Source organism: Garra rufa, chromosome 10 (genome assembly GCF_049309525.1).
Source record: "Garra rufa chromosome 10, GarRuf1.0, whole genome shotgun sequence".
Lineage (NCBI taxonomy): Eukaryota > Metazoa > Chordata > Actinopteri > Cypriniformes > Cyprinidae > Garra > Garra rufa.
Genome location: NC_133370.1, coordinates 5,165,917 through 5,190,421, shown reverse-complemented (window position 1 = coordinate 5,190,421; position 24,505 = coordinate 5,165,917). Strand labels below are relative to the sequence as shown.

The following is a 24,505-nucleotide window of genomic DNA, read 5'->3' as shown; positions in this document are numbered from 1 at the left end:
GACGTTTCAACAATATGAAAGAGGATAAATAAGCTTTCCATTGATGTATGGATTCGTTAGGATAGGACAATATTTGTCTGAGATACAACTATTTGAAAATCTAGAATCTGAGGCTGCAAAACAATCTAAATATTGAGAAAATCGCCTTTAAAGTTGACCAAATGAAGTTCTTAGCAATGCATATTACTAATCAAAAATTAAGTTTTGATATATTTATGGTACGAAATCCACAAAATATCTTCATGGAACATGATCTTTACTTAATATCCTAATGATTTTTGGCATAAAAGAAAAATCAACAATTTTCACCCATACATGTATTTTTGTGGTCCAGGGTCACAAATACTATATATATATTTTTTAAATAATATTTTCTACTATAATTTTTAATATTTAGAATTTTTACTTGTATTGTGGCTTTATTTTCATAATTTTTTAATATAAATGATGTAATTTATAAAGTACGTACAGCCTTAAAACAGACAGGATAATATTTATTGTTTTCTGTGTAAAAACAATAAATATTTAGAGACAGGGTGTGCTAATTAAAAAAATAAAAAAGTTACAAAAAAACAGTCTTTTTTTTTACTATTTAGGCTATTTACTTTTGAATAATGAACTGGACATTTCTATATGTAGATGTACATGAAATATATAAAATAAATCAAATGAAAAATTATCTAATTTGCTTTTATACTACTATTTAAAAGTTAGGGTCTTTTTTCATAAAATTAATATTTTTAATCAGCAAGGATGCATTAATTTGCAAAACAATCTAAATATTGAGAAAATCGCCTTTAACGTTGTCCAAATGAAGTTCTTAGCAATGCATATTACTAATCAAAAATTACGTTTTGATATATTTATGGTACGAAATCCACAAAATATCTTCATGGAACATGATCTTTACTTAATATCCTAATGATTTTTGGCATAAAAGAAAAATAAACAATTTTGACCCATACAATGTATTTTTGTGGTCCAGGGTCACAAATACTATATATATATATATATATATATTAAATATTATTTTCTACTATCATTTTTAATAATGCCATTCATTTTTAATATTTAGAATTTTTACTTGTCTTGTGGCTTTATTTTCATAATTTTTTAATATAAATTATGTAATTTATAAAGTACGTACTGCCTTAAAACAGACAGGATAAAATGTATTGTTTTCTGTGTAAAAACAATAAATATTTAGAGACAGGGTGTGCTAATTAAAAAAAATAAAAAAGTTACAAAAAAAACTGTCTTTTTCTCTTTTTTTGGCTATTTAGGCTATTTACTTTTGATTTTTGGGTTAAAATATGAACTGGACATTTCTTCATAGAAATATATGTAGATGTACATGAAATATATAAAATAAATCAAATGAAAAATTATCTAATTTGCTTTTATACTACTATTTAAAAGTTAGGGTCTTTTTTTTCATAAAATTAATATTTTTAATCAGCAAGGATGCATTAATTTGCAAAACAATCTAAATATTGAGAAAATCGCCTTTAACGTTGTCCAAATGAAGTTCTTAGCAATGCATATTACTAATCAAAAATTAAGTTTTGATATATTTATGGTACGAAATCCACAAAATATCTTCATGGAACATGATCTTTACTTAATATCCTAATGATTTTTGGCAAAACAATCTAAATATTGAGAAAATCGCCTTTAACATTGTCCAAATGAAGTTCTTAGCAATGCATATTACTAATCAAAAATGAAGTTTTGATATATTTATGGTACAAAATTCACAAAATATCTTCATGGAACGTAATATTACTTAATATTGTAATGATTTTTGGCATAAAAGAAAAATCAATAATTTTGACCCATACAATGTATTTTTGGCTAACATGTTTTGTGGTCCAGGGTCACAAATACTCAAAAAAGACTCAAATTAAGCTGCTTTGTTACCTATAAAATAAATAAATAAAATACAATAAACACAGATTAAAACAACTGCTTCGTTAGCTTAAAAATTAGATATCTATAAAATAAAATGAAATAAAATAATAAAATAAAACTGCTTTGTTAAATGAGGGATCTATAAAATAAAAGACAAAACAGCCTCGAATTAAGCTGCTTTGTTACCTATAAAATAAATAAATAAAATACAATAAAAACAGACTTAAAACAACTGCTTCGTTAGCTTAAAAATTAGATATCTAGAAAATAAAATGAAATAAAATAATAAAATAAAAATGCTTCGTTAAATGAGGGATCTATAAAATAAAATAAAACACAAAAAAGACTCAAATTAAGCTGCTTTGTTACCTATAAAATAAATAAAATAAAATATAATAAAAAAACAGACTTAAAATAACTGGTTTATTATCTTAAAAATAAGGGATCTATAAAATAAAATAAAAAAAACTGCTTTGTTAAATGAGGGATCTTTAAAATAAAAAAAATTAAATAAACAGACTGAGGGATCTATAAAAAATAAACACATTTAAATAAAATAAAACTTTTTAAAATTTGATTAACCCCAAACTTTTGAATGGTAGCGTACATTAAAATAAGTAAGATATCCTCACCTGCTAATCCCAGCAGAATGGTAACCACCACTTGTCCAGCGGTTGTGATGAGGTTACCAATGATCTCTTTGAGTTTGTTTGCAACTCCTGCTACTCTGCGCAGAATCTTCATCTTTGTGCTCTCCTGCAGCTCTTCCTCCTCCTCCTCCTCTTCCTCCTCAAGACCTACTCCATCCCCATCCCCCTCCTCATCCTCTGCCTCATCTTCTGCATCAAAGTCTTCATCATAGAGCATCTCGTCGTCGTCATCATCGTCATCATTTTCCACCTTCTCGTCATCTTCCTCCTGTGTTCGATAACAGAACATTATGCAATTATGCACACTTACTTTATGCATACAAACCCATATGACCTAAAACATTTGACAAAACATGACATACTAGATTAAATATTAGGCAGTACATAGTATATCCTACACAGTCTGCAGTAAGAGGAACCTTTGTCTGTTTAAGTGTTGTTTAATCTGGTTTATATTAACACAAACAATCATTTAGCTTTAATGGCTCCACATGTATGGCCTTCAGCACAAGAAACTACTTCCTGTTCACGGTAGCACATACCACTAAACACCAGTAAACATTTAGCTACAGCATGAGACAATTCTTTACACCTTTAATAAGTCTCTTATTAACGTTAACTTTATTAACGCCTTCTAGTGTTACAGTATTTTGTGATCGTTTTTTTGTCTAATCTACATGCTTGAGTACTATAAAAGTCGACAAAAAAAATGTCCACTCTTCTGGGAAACTACAGTTCCAAATCATGGTTTAAAAATGGAAAAATAAATAAATATTTTATAATTTATTAAATTAAATAAAAATAAAATAAACATCATAAAACAATACTAAAATAAAATAAAATAAATGAAGCTGCTTTGTTACATATAAAATAAATAGATACAATAAAAAATTACAATAAATAAACAGACTTATAAAATAAAATACAATAAAATCAAATAAAAAATAATAATAAAAGAAATAAAAATCTAAATAAATAGAATAAATAAATAAAATATTTAGTAAGTCTCTTTTTAACATTAACTGTAATAATAATTTATTAAAATAAATAAATATAATAATGTATTAAATTAAAATTAAATAAAATAATAAAATTAAATAAAATAAACTAAGCTGCTTTGTTACCTATAAAATAAATAAATAAAATAAATACAATTAAATAAACAGACTTGAAATAACGGTTTTGTTAGCTTAAAAATAAGGGAACTATAAAATAATAATAAAAATAAATAAATAAATAAATAAAATAAAACAAAATAAGATAAAATAAAATAAAATAAAATACAATTTTATTATTATTATTGTCATGTGTTATATGTCACGGTTTAAAAATGGAAAAATAACTAACTAAATAAAATAAAAATGGAAAAAAATAAATTTGATAATTTCTTAAATTAAATAAAAAAATAAATAAAATAACCTCATCAAGCATAAAGCTATTATTTAGATAAATAAATAAATGTATTTATCTAAAATAAAAACAAATAAAAAATAAATACAATAAATAAATAAATGAATAAATAAATAAATAAAAAATATAAATAAATAAATTAAATACAAAAATAAAATAATAAATAAAATAAAATAAAATAAAATAACCTCATCAAGCCATTATTTAGATATGGAAACTCTGAAATCAAGTTGGCTATATGAGGGTATCTTAAATATACTTATGAGCTGTTTTAGTCTAGGCAAGTCTATAACATAATCATCTTAAAACATAATAAACCTGTTCTCATAAAAAAACATAGATACAAGTTTTGTAGGGGTTTTTTTCTCTGGGAAAACAAAAAGTTGGAGCGCTGTTACTTGGGTGGAGTTCAGAAATATGTGATTATGGCATTTCACATAGTAAAGTTCTTTAACAACACTTCTGCTGAGTTGGCAACGCATGCAAACTTTAATTCATCCAAACATAATGCATAGTCATTACTGCAAATGTACAGATTTATTTAGTGATAATAAATGGCTGACTGTACATTAAACTGATAATTGCTTTGCTACTTATGAAATATTAAATACTGATTTTAAATACTGATTATTTTATCATGCAAGTAGAATGAAAGCATACATTGATATGAGAGATTTGTAACAATAGCACAGAAAGAAATCAATTGTCTGGGACAAAAATCAATTATCCACTTTAGAGTTATTCTTAAAAAATATGTGACCACATAAAAAAAACATTATTAAAATAATCAGAATTATTTTTAAGCTCTAGTAGTTCGACTGGTAGGGTTGGGTTTCTACAGAACAGTCATTGTTATTATTACTATTATAATTAATATTATTATTAATAAAGAGCGATAAATAAAATTGTAAAAAACAAAGAGTGACGTTTTGCAGATCGTTAATCTCTGCCTCTCTCACAATATTCATGTCAATATTGGTGGATTAGGGTTTATTAAAATAAAATAAAATAAAATAAAATAATCTGTTGTCTTAAATGCAGTATCTCTGTCTATGAAATTAAAATTAAAAAATAAAATAAAAACAGACTCAAATTAAACTGTCTTGTTGTTTGAAAAAATCCAGCATCTCTGCCTATAAAATTAAACTATATAAAAAAAAATGTTCTGGTTGCTTAAAAATAAATTTAATAAATGTAAATTCCGCCTCTTCTGTCACAAGTTTCATTTAAATATAAATAAATAAATATTTTACAAATATTTTTTAATATTTTAAAAAAGAAATCAAAAACAAAACTAAACTAAAAATAAAATAAAATATATTTAGAAAGTTTTATTAAATTATTTATTTTTATAAAACACAATAAAACATTGGCTTGTGCAAAAATGTGAATTCATGTGCATGAATGCATTCTATCAAAATTCCATGAAAGTTCATCATGATGTCTGAAATGTGTCTTCCTCTGGCAGCTGTGAGGCACGGTCATACACCGCACCCAGTTAACCCCTCAGCTGGACAGCACATGTGCTCAGTGTTTGTGCAGATATGGTGTGTGTTTGAGTAATTCATCAGGAACGCAGGAACTCTGACCCACCTTCTCCTCGTGCTCAAAGTCATGGTTGTCCTGGGCCATTTCTTCACTGGGACGCTTGTGGACCAGATTTCTGCACAGCAGCCACACAGACAGACTGGCCATGAACATCCCAATATCCGGCAGGAAAACTCGGATACCATTGCCTGCATCTGCACCAATAACACTACAAATGCAAACACAGACAACACAGTGTTAAAACAAAACAAAACAAAACAAAACAAAACAAGACAAAACAAAACAAAACAAAAATTCAAAATGGACCCAAATTAAACTGCTTTGTTACCTTAAAAAGATGGGATATCAGCCTATGAAATAAAATAAAATAAAATAGACTAATTTTGTTAAAAATGTAGGATACTTGCCTATAAAATAAAACAAAACAAAACAAAAAACAAAAATTCAACACGGACCCAAATTAAACTGCTTTGTTACCATAAAAAGTTGGGATATCAGCCTATGAAATAAAATAAAATAAAATAAAATAAAATAAAATAAAATAAAATAGACTAATTTTGTTAAAAATGTAGGATATTTAAAATAAAATAAAATAAAGTAAAATAAAAATAAAAATAAAATAAAAATTCAAAACAGACCCAAATTAAACTGCTTTGTTACCTTAAAAAGTTGGGATAAAATAAAATAAAATAGCCTCATTTTGTTAAAAATGTAGGATATCTGCCTATAAAATAAAATAAAATAATCACTTTGTTAAAAATGTGGGATATATGCCTATAAAATAAAATAAAATAAAATAAAATAAAATAGACTTACTTTGTTAAAAATGTGGGATACCTGCCTATAAAATAAATAAATAAATAAATACAATTCAAACAGGCTCAAATTAAACTGCTTTGTTACCTTAAAATGTGGAATATCTGCCTATAAAATAAAATAAAAAATAAATAAAAAATAAAACAAAATTAAATTTAAAAAAAATTCAAATGCTTTGTTACCTTAAAAAGTTGGGATATCTGCCTAAAAAATAAATAAATAAATACAATTCAAAACAGACTCAAATTAAACTGCTTTGTTACCTTAAAAAGTTGGGATATCTGCCTATAAATAAAATAAAATAAAACAAAATAAAATTCAAAACAGGCTCAATTAAAATGCTTTGTTACCTTTAAAAGGTGGCATATCTGCCTATAAAATTAAATTAAATTAAAATACCATTGCCTGCATCTGCACCAATAACACTACAAATACAGACACAGACACACATTGTTAACATGTAAAGTTCATGCATCTATCTTTAACATATGTTTTAAAGAGAAGCGCAGACGTCCAGTGTTCACATGAACCTGTTACAGGTGATCGTGACTAGAACAAACAAGCTAGCGTCACCAGAATTCCCATTAAACCGCACACCATCTGTGAGGGCGGAAAGCATTTGTGAGAATGCCCATTTTTCCGGCAGCATTTTCCAGTGCGAGCTTCTCACACATCTGTTGTGCGCCGTTTTATACGCTTCCCCACCCAGTTCAATAAAATCAGTCTTGCACCATATTAAAAGAGTATAAATATTTCTCATAAAACACATACTGGATTTTTCAGAAACGCACACGAGAGTGAAATTAAGTCCTGAAGTGCTTAGTCTGTGTCGGGAGGGTTTAGTCAAAACAGGTTTGAATGAAGGTGCCAGTGTTTTGTTGATCATTCAGACAATGAAAAGCAGTTATTTGTGCGATTATAAAGGGAAACATACGGTGAATACAATAATCTGAGATGTATGGGTGATTGATGTGCTTATACAGTGTATAATATGCCCCCAAGTTAAAAACTATATGTTGCTCTAGGAGTACTAAAGCATGTATTATGCATGCATGTAGAAATACAAGACAAATGCATGATTCATACAGCACCAGACACCACAGCATGTGTTTGAAACTATATGAGGGAAATTAAGTTAGCATGACTGTTTGCAGGTTGTAAAATAAAACTAAACTGCTAGGAATCTCTACTTCTTTTCCCATAGCTTTCATTTCCAAATTGGTGGATCAGGAATTAACCAAATAAAAAAAAATTAAAAATAAAAACTGTTTTGCTGTCCTAAAAATGCAGAGTGATTGTTTGCAGATTTTAAACAAACCTAAACTTAAAAAAAAAAAAAATGCTTGCAAATATTTTAATATCCATATTGGTGGATCAGGATTTAATTAAAGTAAAATAATAAAATTTCACAACAGACTCACATTAAACTGTAAAATAAAACTAAATAAAATAAAGTAAAATAAAAAATAAAATAAAATAAAATAATTCAAAACAGGCTTTAAACTGCTTTGTTACCTTGAGAAGGTGGGATATCTGCCTATAAAACAAAAAATATATATAAAATAAATTAAAATAATAAAATAACAGACTCAAACTTAACTGCTTTGTTAAAAATGTGGGATATCTACCTATATATATATATATATATATAAAAAATGTAATTAAAAACAGGCTTAAATTAAACTGCTTTGCTACCTTAAAAATGTATATTCTATGCCTATAAAAAATAAATAAATATAAAAAAAAACAGACAAATTAAACTGCTTTGTTACCCTAAAAATGGGGGATCTCTGCCTATAAAATAAAATAAATAAAATAAAATAAAAAAACAGACTTAAAATAACTGCTTTGTTAACTTAAAATGAGGTCTCCATAAACTAAAATAATATAATAAAACAAAAAACAAAACAAAACAAAACAAAATAAAATAAAATAAAATTCAAAACAGACTCAAATTAAACTGCTTTGTTAAATGAGGGATCTACAAAATAAAATACAAAATAGACTTAAATTATGCTGCTGTTACCTATACAATAAATAAATAAAATAAAAAAGTACAATATAAAAAGAAACTTAAAATAACTGCTTTGTTAGCTTAAAAATGAGGGATCTATAAAAAAAAAAATTAAACTAAATGAAATTAAATAAAACTCAAAACAGACTCAAATTAAACTGCTTTGTTAATTGAGGGATAAAATAAAATAAAATAATCTCTGCTCCATACCAATAAAAAAAAATCAATAAAATAAAAAACAGACTTAAAATAACTGCTTTGTTAGCTTAAAATGAGGGATCTATAAAAATAAATAAATTAAACTAAATGAAATTAAATAAAACTCAAAACAGACTCAAATTAAACTGCTTTGTTAATTGAGGGATAAAATAAAATAAAATAATCTCTGCTCCATACCTATAAAAAAAAATCAATAAAATAAAAAACAGACTTAAAATAACTGCTTTGTTAGCTTAAAAATGAGGGATCTATAAAAATAAAATTCAAAATAAAATAAAATAAAATAAAATTAAATTAAAAAAGACTCAAATTAAACTGATTTATTATCTCAAAATGTTAGGTCTATGCCTATAAATTTTACTTAAAAAATGTTTTGGTCTTAAAAATGCAGAGCAATTGTTTGCAGACTGTAAACAACTTTGGCGGATCTCTCTCCTCCACTAAGTTAGGTTTCCTGTATCAGTGTTTAACAATGATTTCAGACCCCAAACATTCACATTACAAAATGTATTCCTGCATCAACTCATGTGACTCACTTCTGCCGTCGGTGGAGCAGAGAGACATCAGCGGGCCGTTATGTCACGGATAAATGCCTTCGCTCAACTAACAGGTCAATTAGGAGAATAAACAGTTTAGAGCCGAACTTCCTGCCACTTATGGTGAATCGAGCCGTCCGACCAGCGCTGCTTGGAAAAAGGTGCAGGTGGAGATTCCCGTACTCAGGAAACCGCACTTAATAGAATCACAGTGGGCCCAGAGTATACAAACATCAAGGTAGGCCTTGAAAAATTGGGCTGTCAAGAGTGGGTCAGGTTTAATTGGGTTTAGTGTTCATCAGGGGAAAGGGCTGGTTTGGACGCTGAAGTTTGGAGCCGCGATGCTGGACGGCAGACAGCTGGCCGCAGCGTAAGTGGAGCGTAATGTTATCTGTCTCTGTTTGCTCAAGTACTTCAAACTCAAAACACATCCCTCTTATGAGTGCACGATATTACACGCTTTTAACTGATTTTGAGTGTTGGGAATAAATACAAGGCCAACAACATCCTTATAGTATTATGCTAGAAAACAATACCAGTTGCACTCGGCTGTACTGCTCAAAACTAATCATCAGGTGGGTCATATGCTATTTTTCTATTATATGAAGTTGGACATCTGCCTATAAAATAAAATGAAATAAAATTTAAAAACAGAGTCAAATTAAACAGTGTTACCTTGTGGTTTTTCTGCCTATACAATTAATTAAATTAAATAATAAAAATAATTTAAAATTAATATTTAATTCATATTAAATTATAAAACTGACAACAGACTCAAATTAAACAGTTGTTACCTTAAAATGTGGTATTTCTGCTTATAAAATAAAATCAACTGAAACAGCTGTTACCTTAAAATGTAGTAATTCTGCCTATAAAAAATGACATTAAATTAATTAAATATTATATTAAATGTACTAAAATAAAACTGAACAGACTCAGATTAAACAGTTTATTATTAATACATTTAATATTATTTACAATTAAATTCAATTAAATTTAAAATTTAATTATATTAATATTTAATTAATATTAAATTATAAAAAAATAAATATAATAAAACTGAAAACTGACTCAAATTAAACAATTGTTACCTTAAAATGTGGTATTTCTGTTGATAAAATAAAAGCAAATAAAATAAATACATAAAAACAAATTAAACAGTTGTTAATTATTTTATATCAAACGGTTGTTTAATTAAATTAAATTAAAATAATAAGTTAAAAAAATTAACTAAAATAAAAATTGAAAACAGACTCAAATTAAACAGTTTTGTTACCTTAAAATGTGGTATTTCTGAAAATAAAATAATAAAAATAAAAGAAATAAAAATAAAAGCAGGCTCAAATTAAACAGTTGTTACCTTTAAATGTAGTATTTCTGCCTATAATATTAAATTAAATTAAATGATAAAAAATTAACAAATAAAATTGAAAACAGACTGAAATGAAAGAGTTTTGTTAGCTTAAAATGTGGTATTTCTTCCTATAAAATTAAAATAAATAAATAAAATTCAAAACAGACTAAAATTAAACTGTTTTATAAAATAAAATAATTTCTTTTATAAATATTTTTTAGTTAGTGGCCAACATTTCTCATTTTCCTTTGTGTAACTTGATAGTAAACATTATTATTTATTATTATTTTTGTGTATAAAATTATGTAGACATTTTTTTAAACTATTATTATTTTATTTCTTTTTTAGCTAGCTCATTATTTTTTATTTAGTTTAAAGTGATGTACAACAATTACTAATACTACAATAAAATGTATATAAACATATTTTTGGTTAGAAAATTTTATATTTAAAATTAATATTAATATTTCAATGATACTAAAATAAAACTGCCATTGACATAAAACATCTTATTATTTTCCTAAACATCTTTGCCAACATTAAATGTGAAAAATATCTGATATTTAATGTACAGTTAAAAGTCATAATGAGATGTCAGGGTGGGCGGGGCTACTTATGGTAGTGGGTGGGGCTTTATATCGTGGGTGTGGCTACTTATAGCAATGCAACAAAAAACAAAATAAAGTATCACTGGTCCATTAAGCGTTATCAAAACATTTGTTTTCAATTCCATTCAGCACACATGACCAGTCCTGTAACTAAATATCTCAAACTTTCGATGTTCGCAGTCTGTCCTTTATGAACCCAAACCAAAGGCTCCCAAAAGTCTGTCAAGAACATGGTTTAATTTGACCATTATATAATCCTTTTTTGCAATATCTGACTGAAAGGTGGAAAAGAATGACCCTTGGGAAATTATCTTTTTTTCTTTCAAAGTGAGATGAGTTTAAGCTTATTATTTATTAATTTGCAGTATGTAGTATGTACATTGGGCACAGTACGTACAAAATATTATTTTTGCTTTTAGAAAGGTAAAAAAATTCTACTGTTCCTGTTTCTCAAGCAGCAAATCAGCTAATTAGAATAATTTCTGAAGGATCATGTGACACTGAAAAAAATGCAGCTTTGATCACAGGAATAAAAAAATTGGGCTGTCAAGAGTGGGTCAGGTTTAATTGGGTTTAGTGTTCATCAGGGGAAAGGGCTGGTTTGGACGCTGAAGTTTGGAGCCGCGATGCTGGACGGCAGACAGCTGGCCGCAGCGTAAGTGGAGCGTAATGTTATCTGTCTCTGTTTGCTCAAGTACTTCAAACTCAAAACACATCCCTCTTATGAGTGCACGATATTACACGCTTTTAACTGATTTTGAGTGTTGGGAATAAATACAAGGCCAACAACATCCTTATAGTATTATGCTAGAAAACAATACCAGTTGCACTCGGCTGTACTGCTCAAAACTAATCATCAAGTGGGTCATATGCTATTTTTCTATTATATGAAGTTGGATATCTGCCTATAAAATAAAATGAAATAAAATGTAAAAACAGAGTCAAATTAAACAGTTGTTATTAATTAAATTAAATAATAAAAAAGAATTTAAAATTAATATTTAATTCATATTAAATTATAAAACATAAATAAAATAAAACTGACAACAGACTCAAATTAAACAGTTGTTACCTTAAAATGTGGTATTTCTGCTTATAAAATAAAATCAACTGAAACAGCTGTTACCTTAAAATGTAGTAATTCTGCCTATAAAAAATGACATTAAATTAATTAAATATTATATTAAATGTACTAAAATAAAACTGAACAGACTCAGATTAAACAGTTTATTATTAATACATTTAATATCATTTACAATTAAATTCAATTAAATTTAAAATTTAATTATATTAATATTTAATTAATATTAAATTATAAAAAAATAAATATAATAAAACTGAAAACTGACTCAAATTAAACAATTGTTACCTTAAAATGTGGTATTTCTGTTGATAAAATAAAAGCAAATAAAATAAATACATAAAAACAAATTAAACAGTTGTTAATTATTTTATATCAAACGGTTGTTTAATTAAATTAAATTAAAATAATAAGTTAAAAAAATTAACTAAAATAAAAATTGAAAACAGACTCAAATTAAACAGTTTTGTTACCTTAAAATGTGGTATTTCTGAAAATAAAATAATAAAAATAAAAGAAATAAAAATAAAAGCAGACTCAAATTAAACAGTTTTGTTACCTTTAAATGTAGTATTTCTGCCTATAATATTAAATTAAATTAAATGATAAAAAATTAACAAATAAAATTAAAAACAGACTGAAATGAAAGAGTTTTGTTAGTTTAAAATGTGGTATTTCTTCCTATAAAATTAAATTTAAAATAAATAAAATTAAAAACAGACTAAAATTAAACTGTTTTATAATTTCTTTTATAAATATTTTTAGTTAGTGGCCAACATTTCTCATTTTCCTTTGTGTAACTTGATAGTAAACATTATTATTTATTATTATTTTGTGTATAAAATTATATAGATATTTTTTAAAACTATTATTATTATTATTTTATTTCTTTTTTAGCTAGCTCATTTTTTATTTAGTTTAAAGTGATGTACAACAATTACTAATAAATACTACAATAATATGTATATAATACTACAATAAAATGTATATAAACATATTTTTGGTTAGAAAATTTTATATTTAAAATTAATATTAATATTTCAATGATACTAAAATAAAACTGCCATTGACATAAAACATCTTATTATTTCCAAAACATCTTTGCCAACATTAAATGTGAAAAATATCTGATATTTAATGTACTGTTAAAAGTCATAATGAGATGTCAGGGTGGGCGGGGCTACTTATGGTAGTGGGTGGGGCTTTATATCGTGGGTGTGGCTACTTATAGCAATGCAACAAAAAAACAAAATAAAGTATCACTGGTCCATTAAGCGTTATCAAAACATTTGTTTTCAATTCCATTCAGCACACATGACCAGTCCTGTAACTAAATATCTCAAACTTTCGATGTTCGCAGTCTGTCCTTTATGAACCCAAACCAAAGGCTCCCAAAAGTCTGTCAAGAACATGGTTTAATTTTACCATTATATAATCCTTTTTTGCAATATCTGACTGAAAGGTGGAAAAGAATGACCCTTGGGAAATTATCTTTTTTTCTTTCAAAGTGAGATGAGTTTAAGCTTATTATTTATTAATTTGCAGTATGTAGTATGTACAGTACGTACAAAATATTATTTTTGCTTTTAGAAAGGTAAAAAAAATTCTACTGTTCCTGTTTCTCAAGCAGCAAATCAGCTAATTAGAATAATTTCTGAAGGATCATGTGACACTGAAAAAAATGCAGCTTTGATCACAGGAATAAATTACATTTTATTATATATTTAAATAATAAACAGTTATTTGAAATTGTAATAATATTTCACAGTTTTTACTATTTTTACTGTATTTTTGCTCAAATAAATACAGCCTTGGTGAGCAGAAGAGACTTGTTTGTCCACACTTTTGAACAGAAGTCTACATTAAAATATATGAACCACTAATGACTTTTTAATAGCATATAGTTTACAGTATACACTGCAGAGAATTTAGTATGCTATTCCCAACACAAACCGCTCTCACAAGTTCTGGTAGCAACAGGAAGCTTCAAAGCTTTCCATAAAAACTCAATCAATTATCTGGGATGTTTTTGCAGTGCTTGTTGCAGGTTTAGTGTCTTCCTATAAAGGAGTTGTAAAAAATAAATAAATAAAATACAGGCCAAAAGATTTCCCGCAGTAAAAAAATTCCAATTAAAAACCTTTCAGATTCACAGTAGCAATATGCAAGAGTTTGATAAACAGGCATGAAATGAAACCTTTCTCAAGCAGTTTATAGGCTTGCGATTAAAAAAAGCGATTGGACTCACCTCTCGAAACCAATCTGTCGTATTGACTTCTCCCACACCGAACCTGGTAAATAGAAAAGATAAAGCTTTACTACCCATTGTATAGAATTTTCCACAACACTGACTTTGAAAGCGCAGGGTGATTCGCCGATAACTACTCGCGCCGTGGCCTTTCGTAAAACAATGATAAAAGCCAAGGTGATTTGCTTTGTCAAACTGCAGGGTCACTGTGGGTCATTTCCGAGCTACTTTGAGGAAGACTGAATTAATGCGTCCATGTGATTAATGTGATGAGATGACAAGTAATCTTTAAAAAGAGCAGGTCATTCTATTTAAGGAGATAGCTTCTATTTTCACTTACCCTTTGATCTTTGCTCTGTCATTTTATTTCACTGATTTACAAGCTGCATTAAAATAATAATAATAATTATATATATATATATATATATATATATATATATATATATATATATATATATTTAAAATAATTAAAAATATAAATAATAAAAAATAATTAAGAAACAAATGTTAAAATAATATATATAACAATAATACTAAAATATATATAAATAATATTAAAATAATATTAACATAATTAAGACAAAAATGTAAATAATTAATCCAACCTAATTAAAAATATAAATAATAATTAAGAAAAATGTTAAAATAATATTACAAAAAAATGAAGACATAAATACATACAAAATAATTCAAGAACTGGCATATTTACATATTTAACATTTTTATATTTTTATCTGTATTTTATCTCAATTTAAAGAGAACTGCTCTTCTACCTTTATTTACCCTTTATTCTTTTCTTTTTATTTAATTCAGCTGATTTCTAGGTTGGATAAAAAACTTGAAAATATTTTATTAAATATGAGTTTATTGAAAATTTAAAATGTAATATTATAAACAATATAATTAAATATAATAATACTAAACAAATACATACATAAATATACTAACACCTATTTAGCTAATTTCTAAGATGTATATTAAATAGAAATTATATTACACTTTTTTTTTTTAATCTTCAACAAAGATTTCTCCACTTTGTTGGTTTATTTTGCAATAATGACCAGTGGACAGTCCTTTTTCTTAGTTAATACATCAAAATTGTTCCATGATATAATAGAATAAATAATAATAATAATAATAATAATAGCATAAACATAATTAAAAATAAATACATATGCATTAAACATTAACATTGGTGTGTTTTAATCAAGTTGCTGTTGTCACCTTTTGTTCTTCAAAAAAACACGTTTAAGCTGTGCACTGTAGTATTTAATATAGTAAAGGGTTTTTTGGGGCACTCCACCTCATGTCTTATCTAACAATACCCCTTAACCGTGGTAAAATCACTGTAAAGCACTGCCTATTGCTTTAATGTCTGACATCCGTTGCATGGTGCTGCCAAAGGAAAATGAGCTCAACTTCAGACGTGTCTGTATTATTTACAGTAATCTCAAATCAATACATCAGACTGTGTTCTTAGTAAATTAGGAGAGTAATTAGGTATTGAACAGCCTTTGAGACTGAAGTCACTTACAGACTCACTGCCTGGATTCAGCCCAACATTTCACTGACGGACAATATTACAGTACACTGACTGGATGTTTGTTCTAATGACACCAATCTAATGTCGACAACAAACCTGACGATGAATGTACGGATGCAAATATTATGAATGGCTATTTTTAGACAGAAAGGAGAACACCACACATTAGTCAGTTCACCAAGACAAATGGATTACATTTCATTCCATTAAGGTGGATCGAAACCCGTCAAACGTCAAATTCAGCAACTCATTCTACACACCATTATTACCATCATTATGAGCAATACTCCATGATTATGTTTTATCAGGGTTATGGCATTTAGTTATGGCATTTAGTACTCATTCATCCAAACACTAGAACTTATTCATTACAGATACTAGTACTTATTAGATACTATCACTTATTCATTAGATACTACAATACCATTCGATACTGCTAGTACTCATTTATTAGATACTGGTACTCATTCATTAGAATATAGTCATTCATTACATTAAAGCAGTCATTTATCAAATACTAGTACTTATTTATTAGACACTAGTATACACATTCATTAGATACTAGAAATCATTAGATAGCGGTACTCATTCATTAGATACTGGTAATCATTTATTCAATTCTAGTACTCATTTATTAGACACTTGTACTCATTCATTACATTATAGCAGTCATTTATTAGATAATAGTACTTATTTATTAGACACTAATATACTAATTTATTAGATACTGGAACTGATTAGATACTAGTACTTATTTGACACTAGTACTCATTCATTAGATACTAGTAATCATTAGATATTGACACTCATTTATTAGATACAAGTACTCATTCATTAGATTATAGTAGTCATTTATTAGATACTAGTACTTATTCATTAGATAATGGTACTCATTTATTTGATTCTAGTACTCATTCATTCCATTATAGCAGACATTTATTAGATACTAGTACTTATTCATTAGATACTGGAACTTATTAGATACTAGTACTTATTTGACACTAGTACTCATTCATTAGATACTACTAATCTTTAGATATTGTTACTCATTTATTAGATACAAGTACTTACTCATTAGATTATAGTAGTCATTTATTAGATACTATTACTTATTTATTAGATACTGGTACTCATTCATTAGAATACTGGTACTCATTCATTCAATTATAGCAGACATTTATTAGACACTAGTACTTATTTATTAGATACAGGTACTCATTAGATATTGACACTCATTTATTAGATACAAGTACTCATTCATTAGATTATAGTAGTCATTTATTAGATACTAGTACTTATTTATTAGATACTGGAACTTATTAGATACTAGTACTTATTTGACACTAGTACTCATTCATTAGATACTACTAATCTTTAGATATTGTTACTCATTTATTAGATACAAGTACTTACTCATTAGATTATAGTAGTCATTTATTAGATACTATTACTTATTTATTGTCACACCCTCAGCACGTTCCCTCAGTCCCAATCACTGCACCACGCCCATCACCAGAGCTCTATCACCGTCACCTGCACCTGTAATCACCACTCCCTTCAAATACTCTCCCCAAACATTCACTCAGCGGCTGGTATCGAAGTTGCATGGATGCTTCTCTGTGGATCTTCTCTCCCTCCTGTTGTCTCTCCTGTGCTCCTCGTGGATTCTTCCGATGTTCTCCTGTGCTCCTCGTGGATTGCTCTGATGTTCTCCTGTGATACACGTTAATCGTGTTAAAGGGAAGTGACTATTGCTAACGCTATGATCCTTATGAACTTGAACTCACCTGTTGTGTTTGTTTGAAGATTTGACCACAGAGACCTTATTTCACCCGATTGCACGTGTGTTGTACTGTGCACGTTTGTTAATAAATACCTTGAAAGATACTCACCTTCTCCCTTTGTGTGTGGTCGTGACAGGATACCAGCCCATCAAAAAAAATAATTTCTTCAGCTCACTCATGGAGGCGAACGCAGCATTCAGCGGTGTCTCTCCCGAAGCATTAAAACTGTCGGACGCTGAGGACAGGCTACGGAACCTACGGCAAGGTGGGCGAACATTGGAGTGGTATGTGGAGGAATTCCTTGAGCTCTCCCATCAGGTAAGCTGGCCTGACTTCGCTCTTGCTGTGGTGTTTCGTATGGGTTTGGATGCGGAAACAATCCGATGCAACTCCCCCATATTTGATTTTTCCTTGATTGAACTAATCAACCTCACTCTTTATATAAATGGCTCTAGTATCGAGGTTAAAGAAATAAAGAGTGATGGTAAGTTTCCTCATCCAACCCACTACGAAACCCAGCCCGTCTTGCCGGCTTACCCCCCGCCTGAACCCCTCACATACCAAACCAATAGCTTCTCCCACCTTGCCAGCCTGGAGCCCGCGACCAACCCTCCTACGTCGTGGCCAATCCTGATGGCCAGCGTGCGCGACCCACCATTGAGGTCAGTGCGGGCGGCCATGCTAGCTCGCAAAATGGCCGACGTTCCGGTTTCCCCTGCCAAAATGGCCGATGTCCCTCCAGTGACTGCGCCGCCAGAGCGCCCTCCAGTGACTGCGCCGCCAGAGCGCCCTCCAGTGACTGCGCCGCCAGAGCGCCCTCCAGTGACTGCGCCGCAAGAGCGCCGTCCAGAGCCCGCTCCTCAAGAGCGCCGTCCAGAGCCCGCTCCTCAAGAGCGCCGTCCAGAGCCCGCTCCTCAAGAGCGCCGTCCAGAGCCCGCTCCTCAAGAGCACCGTCCAGAGCCCGCACCTCAAGAACGCCGCCCAGAGCCCCCGTTGGTGCAATCCAGCCTTCCAGAGCCTTCGCTGGTTCCGCCCAGCCGTCCTGAGTCCCCGCTGGTTCCGCCCAGCCGTCCTGAGTCCCCGCTGGTTCCGCCCAGCCGTCCTGAGTCCCCGCTGGTTCCGCCCAGCCGTCCAGAATCTCCACTGGTCTTGTCCAGTTCTCCTGAATCCGCGCTGGTCCCGTCCAGCCGTCCAGAGTCTCTGAAGTTCCCACCCAGCCTCCCTCTCCCGCCTCCACTCAAAGCAGCCAGTTCCTCAGCCCTGTCTCTGCTAGTGCCTGTCTGTCCCTCAGCTCTCCCTCAGGCTGCGCCATCCAGGATTGTGGACCCATCTCGGGACTCCCAGGCTCCAGCTCCGCCTAGGCAGGTCGATCCCCAGTCTCTACCTCCAGCCTCCGAGTCCTGGACTCCGCCTCGGTCCTCCGACCCTTCGGCTCCGCCTTGGCTCCTGGCTCCCTCATCTCCACCGTGGCCCGTCATCCCACCAGCTCCACCGGGCTCCCTCGTCCCCCCGGCTCCGCCTTGGCTCCTGGCTCCCTCATCTCCACCGTGGCCCGTCATCCCACCAGCTCCACCGGGCTCCCTCGTCCCTCCGGCTCCGCCTTGGTCAGTCGTCGACCATCCGCCGCCTCGGGACTCCATTCCTCCGGCTTCGCCTTGTCACTCTGTCCCTCCGGCTCTGTCAGGCTCCTCCTTCCCTCCAGCTCCGCCTTTGTCCTCTGTCGCTCCGGCTCTGCTGCGGTCTTCCGGATCCACATCTCCGCCTCAGTCGCCTGAGCCATCAGCTCCGCCTTTGTCCTCTGTCGCTCCGGCTCTGCTGCGGTCTTCCGGATCCACATCTCCGCCTCAGTCGCCTGAGCCATCAGCTCCGCCTTGGCCCTCTGGAACCTCTGTGTCACCCTGGCCCTCCGTCTGCTCGGCTCCACCTGGGTCACCTCTGCCAGTAGCTCCGTCTCCATCGCTCGTCCCCAGGGTGTCATCTGCCATCTCTCCACCATGGCTCCTCCCTCCTTCGACTCCGCTCTGGGGCCTCGTCCGGGCTGGACTCTGGACTACCATCTGGCTCCTCCCTGCTCTGTCTGCCTCCTCTATCTCTGCTCTCCCCAGGTCCCTGTCCATGATGCGGCCCCCTGTTCCGCCCTGGAGGGCTCCTGCGCCTCCCAAACCACCCTGGAGGGCTCCTGTGCCTCCTGCTCCGCCCTGGAGGGCCGCTCCGCCTCCTGCTCCGCCCTGGAGGGCTCCTAAACCCCTTGCTCCGCCTTCGGCTCTGCCCTGGAGGGTTCCTGAATCTCCTGCTCTGCTCTGGAGGGACTTTGCCCAACCTGTTCTGCCTCAGTCTCCTGGCCCCCCCACCGCTCCCCTGGACTGTTTCTTCCTGTTTTTTGGAGCGTCTGGAAGCCGCCCCTTGGGGGGGGGGCTATGTCACACCCTCAGCACGTTCCCTCAGTCCCAATCACTGCACCACGCCCATCACCAGAGCTCTATCACCGTCACCTGCACCTGTAATCACCACTCCCTTCAAATACTCTCCCCAAACATTCACTCAGCGGCTGGTATCGAAGTTGCATGGATGCTTCTCTGTGGATCTTCTCTCCCTCCTGTTGTCTCTCCTGTGCTCCTCGTGGATTCTTCCGATGTTCTCCTGTGCTCCTCGTGGATTGCTCTGATGTTCTCCTGTGATACACGTTAATCGTGTTAAAGGGAAGTGACTATTGCTAACGCTATGATCCTTATGAACTTGAACTCACCTGTTGTGTTTGTTTGAAGATTTGACCACAGAGACCTTATTTCACCCGATTGCACGTGTGTTGTACTGTGCACGTTTGTTAATAAATACCTTGAAAGATACTCACCTTCTCCCTTTGTGTGTGGTCGTGACATTTATTAGATACTGGTACTCATTCATTAGAATACTGGTACTCATTCATTCAATTATAGCAGACATTTATTAGACACTAGTACTTATTTATTAGATACAGGTACTCATTAGATATTGACACTCATTTATTAGATACAAGTACTCATTCATTAGATTATAGTAGTCATTTATTAGATACTAGTACTTATTCATTAGATTATAGTAGTCATTTATTAGATACAAGTACTCATTCATTAGATTATAGTAGTCATTTATTAGATACTAGTACTTATTCATTAGATAATGGTACTCATTTATTTGATTCTAGTACTCATTCATTCCATTATAGCAGACATTTATTAGATACTAGTACTTATTTATTAGATACTGGAACTTACTCATTTGACACTAGTACTCATTCATTAGATACTACTAATCTTTAGATATTGTTACTCATTTATTAGATACAAGTACTTACTCGTTAGATTATAGTAGTCATTTATTAGATACTATTACTTATTTATTTGATTCTAGTACTCATTCATTCCATTATAGCAGACATTTATTAGATACTAGTACTTATTTATTAGACACTAGTATACTCATTTATTAGATACTGGAATTTATTAGATACTAGTACTTATTTATTGGACACTAGTATACTGATTTATTAAATACTGGCACTCATTAGATTCTAGCACTCATTTATTAGACACTTGTACTCATTTACTAGATAGTGGTACTAATTCTTTTAGATACTAGCACTTATTAGACACTAGTACTCATTCATTAGATTCTAGTACTTATTTATTAGACAATTGTACTCATTTACTAGATAGTGGTACTAATTCTTTTAGATACTAGCACTTATTAGACACTAGTACTCATTCATTAGATTCTAGTACTTATTTATTAGACACTTGTACTCATTTACTAGATAGTGGTACTCATTTATTAGACACTAGTACTCATTCATTAGATACTAGTAATCATTAATTATTGGCACTCATTAATTAGATACTAGTACTCATTCATTAGATTATAGTAGTCATTTATTGATACTGGTACTCATTTATTCGTGTCTAATACTTATTTATTAGACACTTGTATACTCATTTATTAGACACTGGTACTCATTCATTTGATCATTGAGTACTTATTTATTAGACACTTGTACACATTTAATACATAATGGTACTCATTCATTAGATTATAGTAGTCATTTATTAGATACTAGTACTCATTCATTAGATACTGGTACTCATTTATTAGACACTAGTACTCATTTGTTAGATACTGGTACTCAGATTTTTAGATTCTAGTACCTATTAAACAGACACTAGTACCTACTCTTTAGATATTAGTACTTATGCACTGGAATGAAAAACTAGTACTTATTCATTAGATACTAGTACCTAATAAATATACAGTACTTTTTTATTAGATACTAGTACTTAATTAGATACTAGTACCAAATAAATAAATAATAGTACTTACTTCAACAGTGACTAGTAACTATTCTGTTGTTACTAGTAACGTATTGTAAACTTTTGCGGGTCTGTTCTGTCGATCTGTCATTGTTAGTAGCATATCGTATTACACCAGCTAAAGGATAAGCACTAGCAGTTAATAAATAAGTACTTGTACTAAATGGAATAGATACTAGTAGCTAACAAAACAAGTACTAGTGTCATAAAACTAGTACGGTTTAGGGATTAAAAGTTAAAACGGCTAGAGTAGAGATGATAGTTAGACACATTTAAGAACACCTTAATGTGATTTTGTGATAAAATAAATCTAATATGATTAAGTTTAATATTTTTACCATTTATGTGATGGACAGATGAACATGTACTGGGTTTAAAAGTCACATCAGGACAGAACTGAAAGAAAAGTGTCCAAGTAAAACTAAATGTTTAATCATCAGCTCTGAAAAGGGTTATAAAAGAAAGTTGAACACTTTTGTCATTCCCAGAATTGAAACATTAGAAACAGTAAATAGTCTCCGGTCTCTGTGGGACGTGAGTAATGTTTTCATTGTTCAGACGAGAACCATTGGAGGGCAAAGACAAATCTAAGTGGCACATTTCCCATAATCCTCCCGCACGGTTATTTAAAGTTAAAGTAGACAGACAAAATATAATGCTGCTCCTGTTTAAAATGAGAAACCCTGCTCAAGTGAGATACACATTATGCTATTTCTTAAGGCAAAACACTGCAGGTGAATAGGGTAAAAAAAATAACTAATAGCCAGTTGATTGATTACTTTGATAATTGCAAACATTTTTTTGGATTACAAGTTTTCTAAAATGTTAGGTTTAAATATGCAAATTAGGCATTATTTAATGAAATATGCGCTAATTTGCATACATTTCTAGTACAAAAATCTAAGCACTGGATGAAGTCAGTTTCAAGATTCTTGTTTAATTTCTTTTTGACATATCAGAGTTTTTACAGAGGGAATTTTTGGTATCTCAAAACACTATTTATAACACTATGTTTTATTTAACCATTTTTGGGGGGAATAAATTGTTGTATAAAATCAAGCAAATCATATATGAACAAATCCCTCTGTAAAAACCTTCAGGATATAGACAGGAACAAAAATGTAAAGTTTGGTGTTTGTAAGTGTTACTGAAGTGGAGATTTGTGGCTCAGTGTAAAAGAAAAACTCATTTTAAGAAAACGGCCCTTATAAATATGCATTGTGATTGAAATCTATTTTACACAAATAGATAAAGTGCTATAAAAGAAACATGTAACAGTCTTTTTTGGATGTTTTCTTTCCACTAGTCTGAAAAAACTCTATATGAAAACTTAGAAAGCCCAAAATCTCAAACTTGATACGTGCATGAAAAAACTGCATTTTGCCTGCAGTGTTTCCCCTTAAAATAAGGTACAATTAAAAAAAAAAAAAAAAAAAAAAAAAAAAAAAAAAAAAACAGCGAGAGAAAAAAAAGAAAAGAAAAATTAAATAAAACCGAAAATAGAAATATTTATTTAAAAAAGGAATAAAATATTAAATAAAATACTTTAAAAAATGTTTGCTTGAATTTTTAAGCCATCTCTTTTGACTAATTCTAGTGTAGGAGAAAAAAACTCATTTTGAGAAAACAGCCTTTAAAGATATGCATTGTAATTGAAATCTATTGACACAAATAGATAAAGCGCTATGAAAGAAACATTTAACAGTGTCCTTTGGATGAAAAAACTCAAAGCCCAAAATCTCCGAAAAATGGCATTTTTGCCTACAGTGTCTCCACTTAAAATAAGGTACAATTAAAAAAAAGAGAGAAAAAAAGAAAATAAAAATGAAATAAAAATGAAAACATAAATATTTATTTAAAAAAATGAATAAAATATTAAATAAAATAAGCAAATACATTTTTAAAAATTGCTAAGCCATCACTTTTGACTTATTCTATTGTGATATTGATCATTTTTAGCGGGTTTTGCAGTGATAAATGTCTACATCTTTGAGAAAAATGTTGTCAATTTACAAACATTTAATTTAAATTAATTATAGAATACATAAAGAAAATAGAAAAATAAACTAAATTATAAAATAAAAAATGTTTTGAAAAACTATAATTTGGTAATAGTAGCTTTTAGCTTGTTTTGGAGTTATAAATGTCAACATCTCAATCTAATGTCCCACTGTGTCCGCTGTCAGAGAAAAATATTGTCAATTTGTCTTCTTCATTGGTCCATAATTCATGTCTGGCAGGACAATGATAAAATAAGCATGGTCAGCAGAAAGCGGTCAGTGGAGCGATGCAGAGATCACTAACATCTCCGAGGTCAGTGACCCTGAGCGAGACCCTGTCCTCCTTTGAACACTCAAGAGTTCTTCATAGTCTTTAATCACAGTGAGAACGACACAGAGACTAAAAAGGATTGAGTTTCTTCTGCTGATGTGAGACTGAC

At 31.1% G+C, this 24,505-nt stretch overlaps 1 protein-coding gene across 1 annotated transcript in view; it reads right to left on the bottom strand.

Annotated features, from left to right (window-relative positions):
- The window catches only part of piezo2b (piezo-type mechanosensitive ion channel component 2b), a 151,711-nt gene that overhangs the window by 94,962 nt on the left and 32,244 nt on the right, over positions 1 to 24,505 (bottom strand). The window contains exons 4-6 of the mRNA XM_073848538.1: positions 14,396 to 14,438; positions 5,565 to 5,727; positions 2,544 to 2,829 (exon numbers count right to left, since the gene is read on the bottom strand). Coding sequence (XP_073704639.1) covers positions 2,544 to 2,829; positions 5,565 to 5,727; positions 14,396 to 14,438 — 492 coding nt within the window. The remainder of the gene's footprint in view (positions 1 to 2,543; positions 2,830 to 5,564; positions 5,728 to 14,395; positions 14,439 to 24,505) is intronic.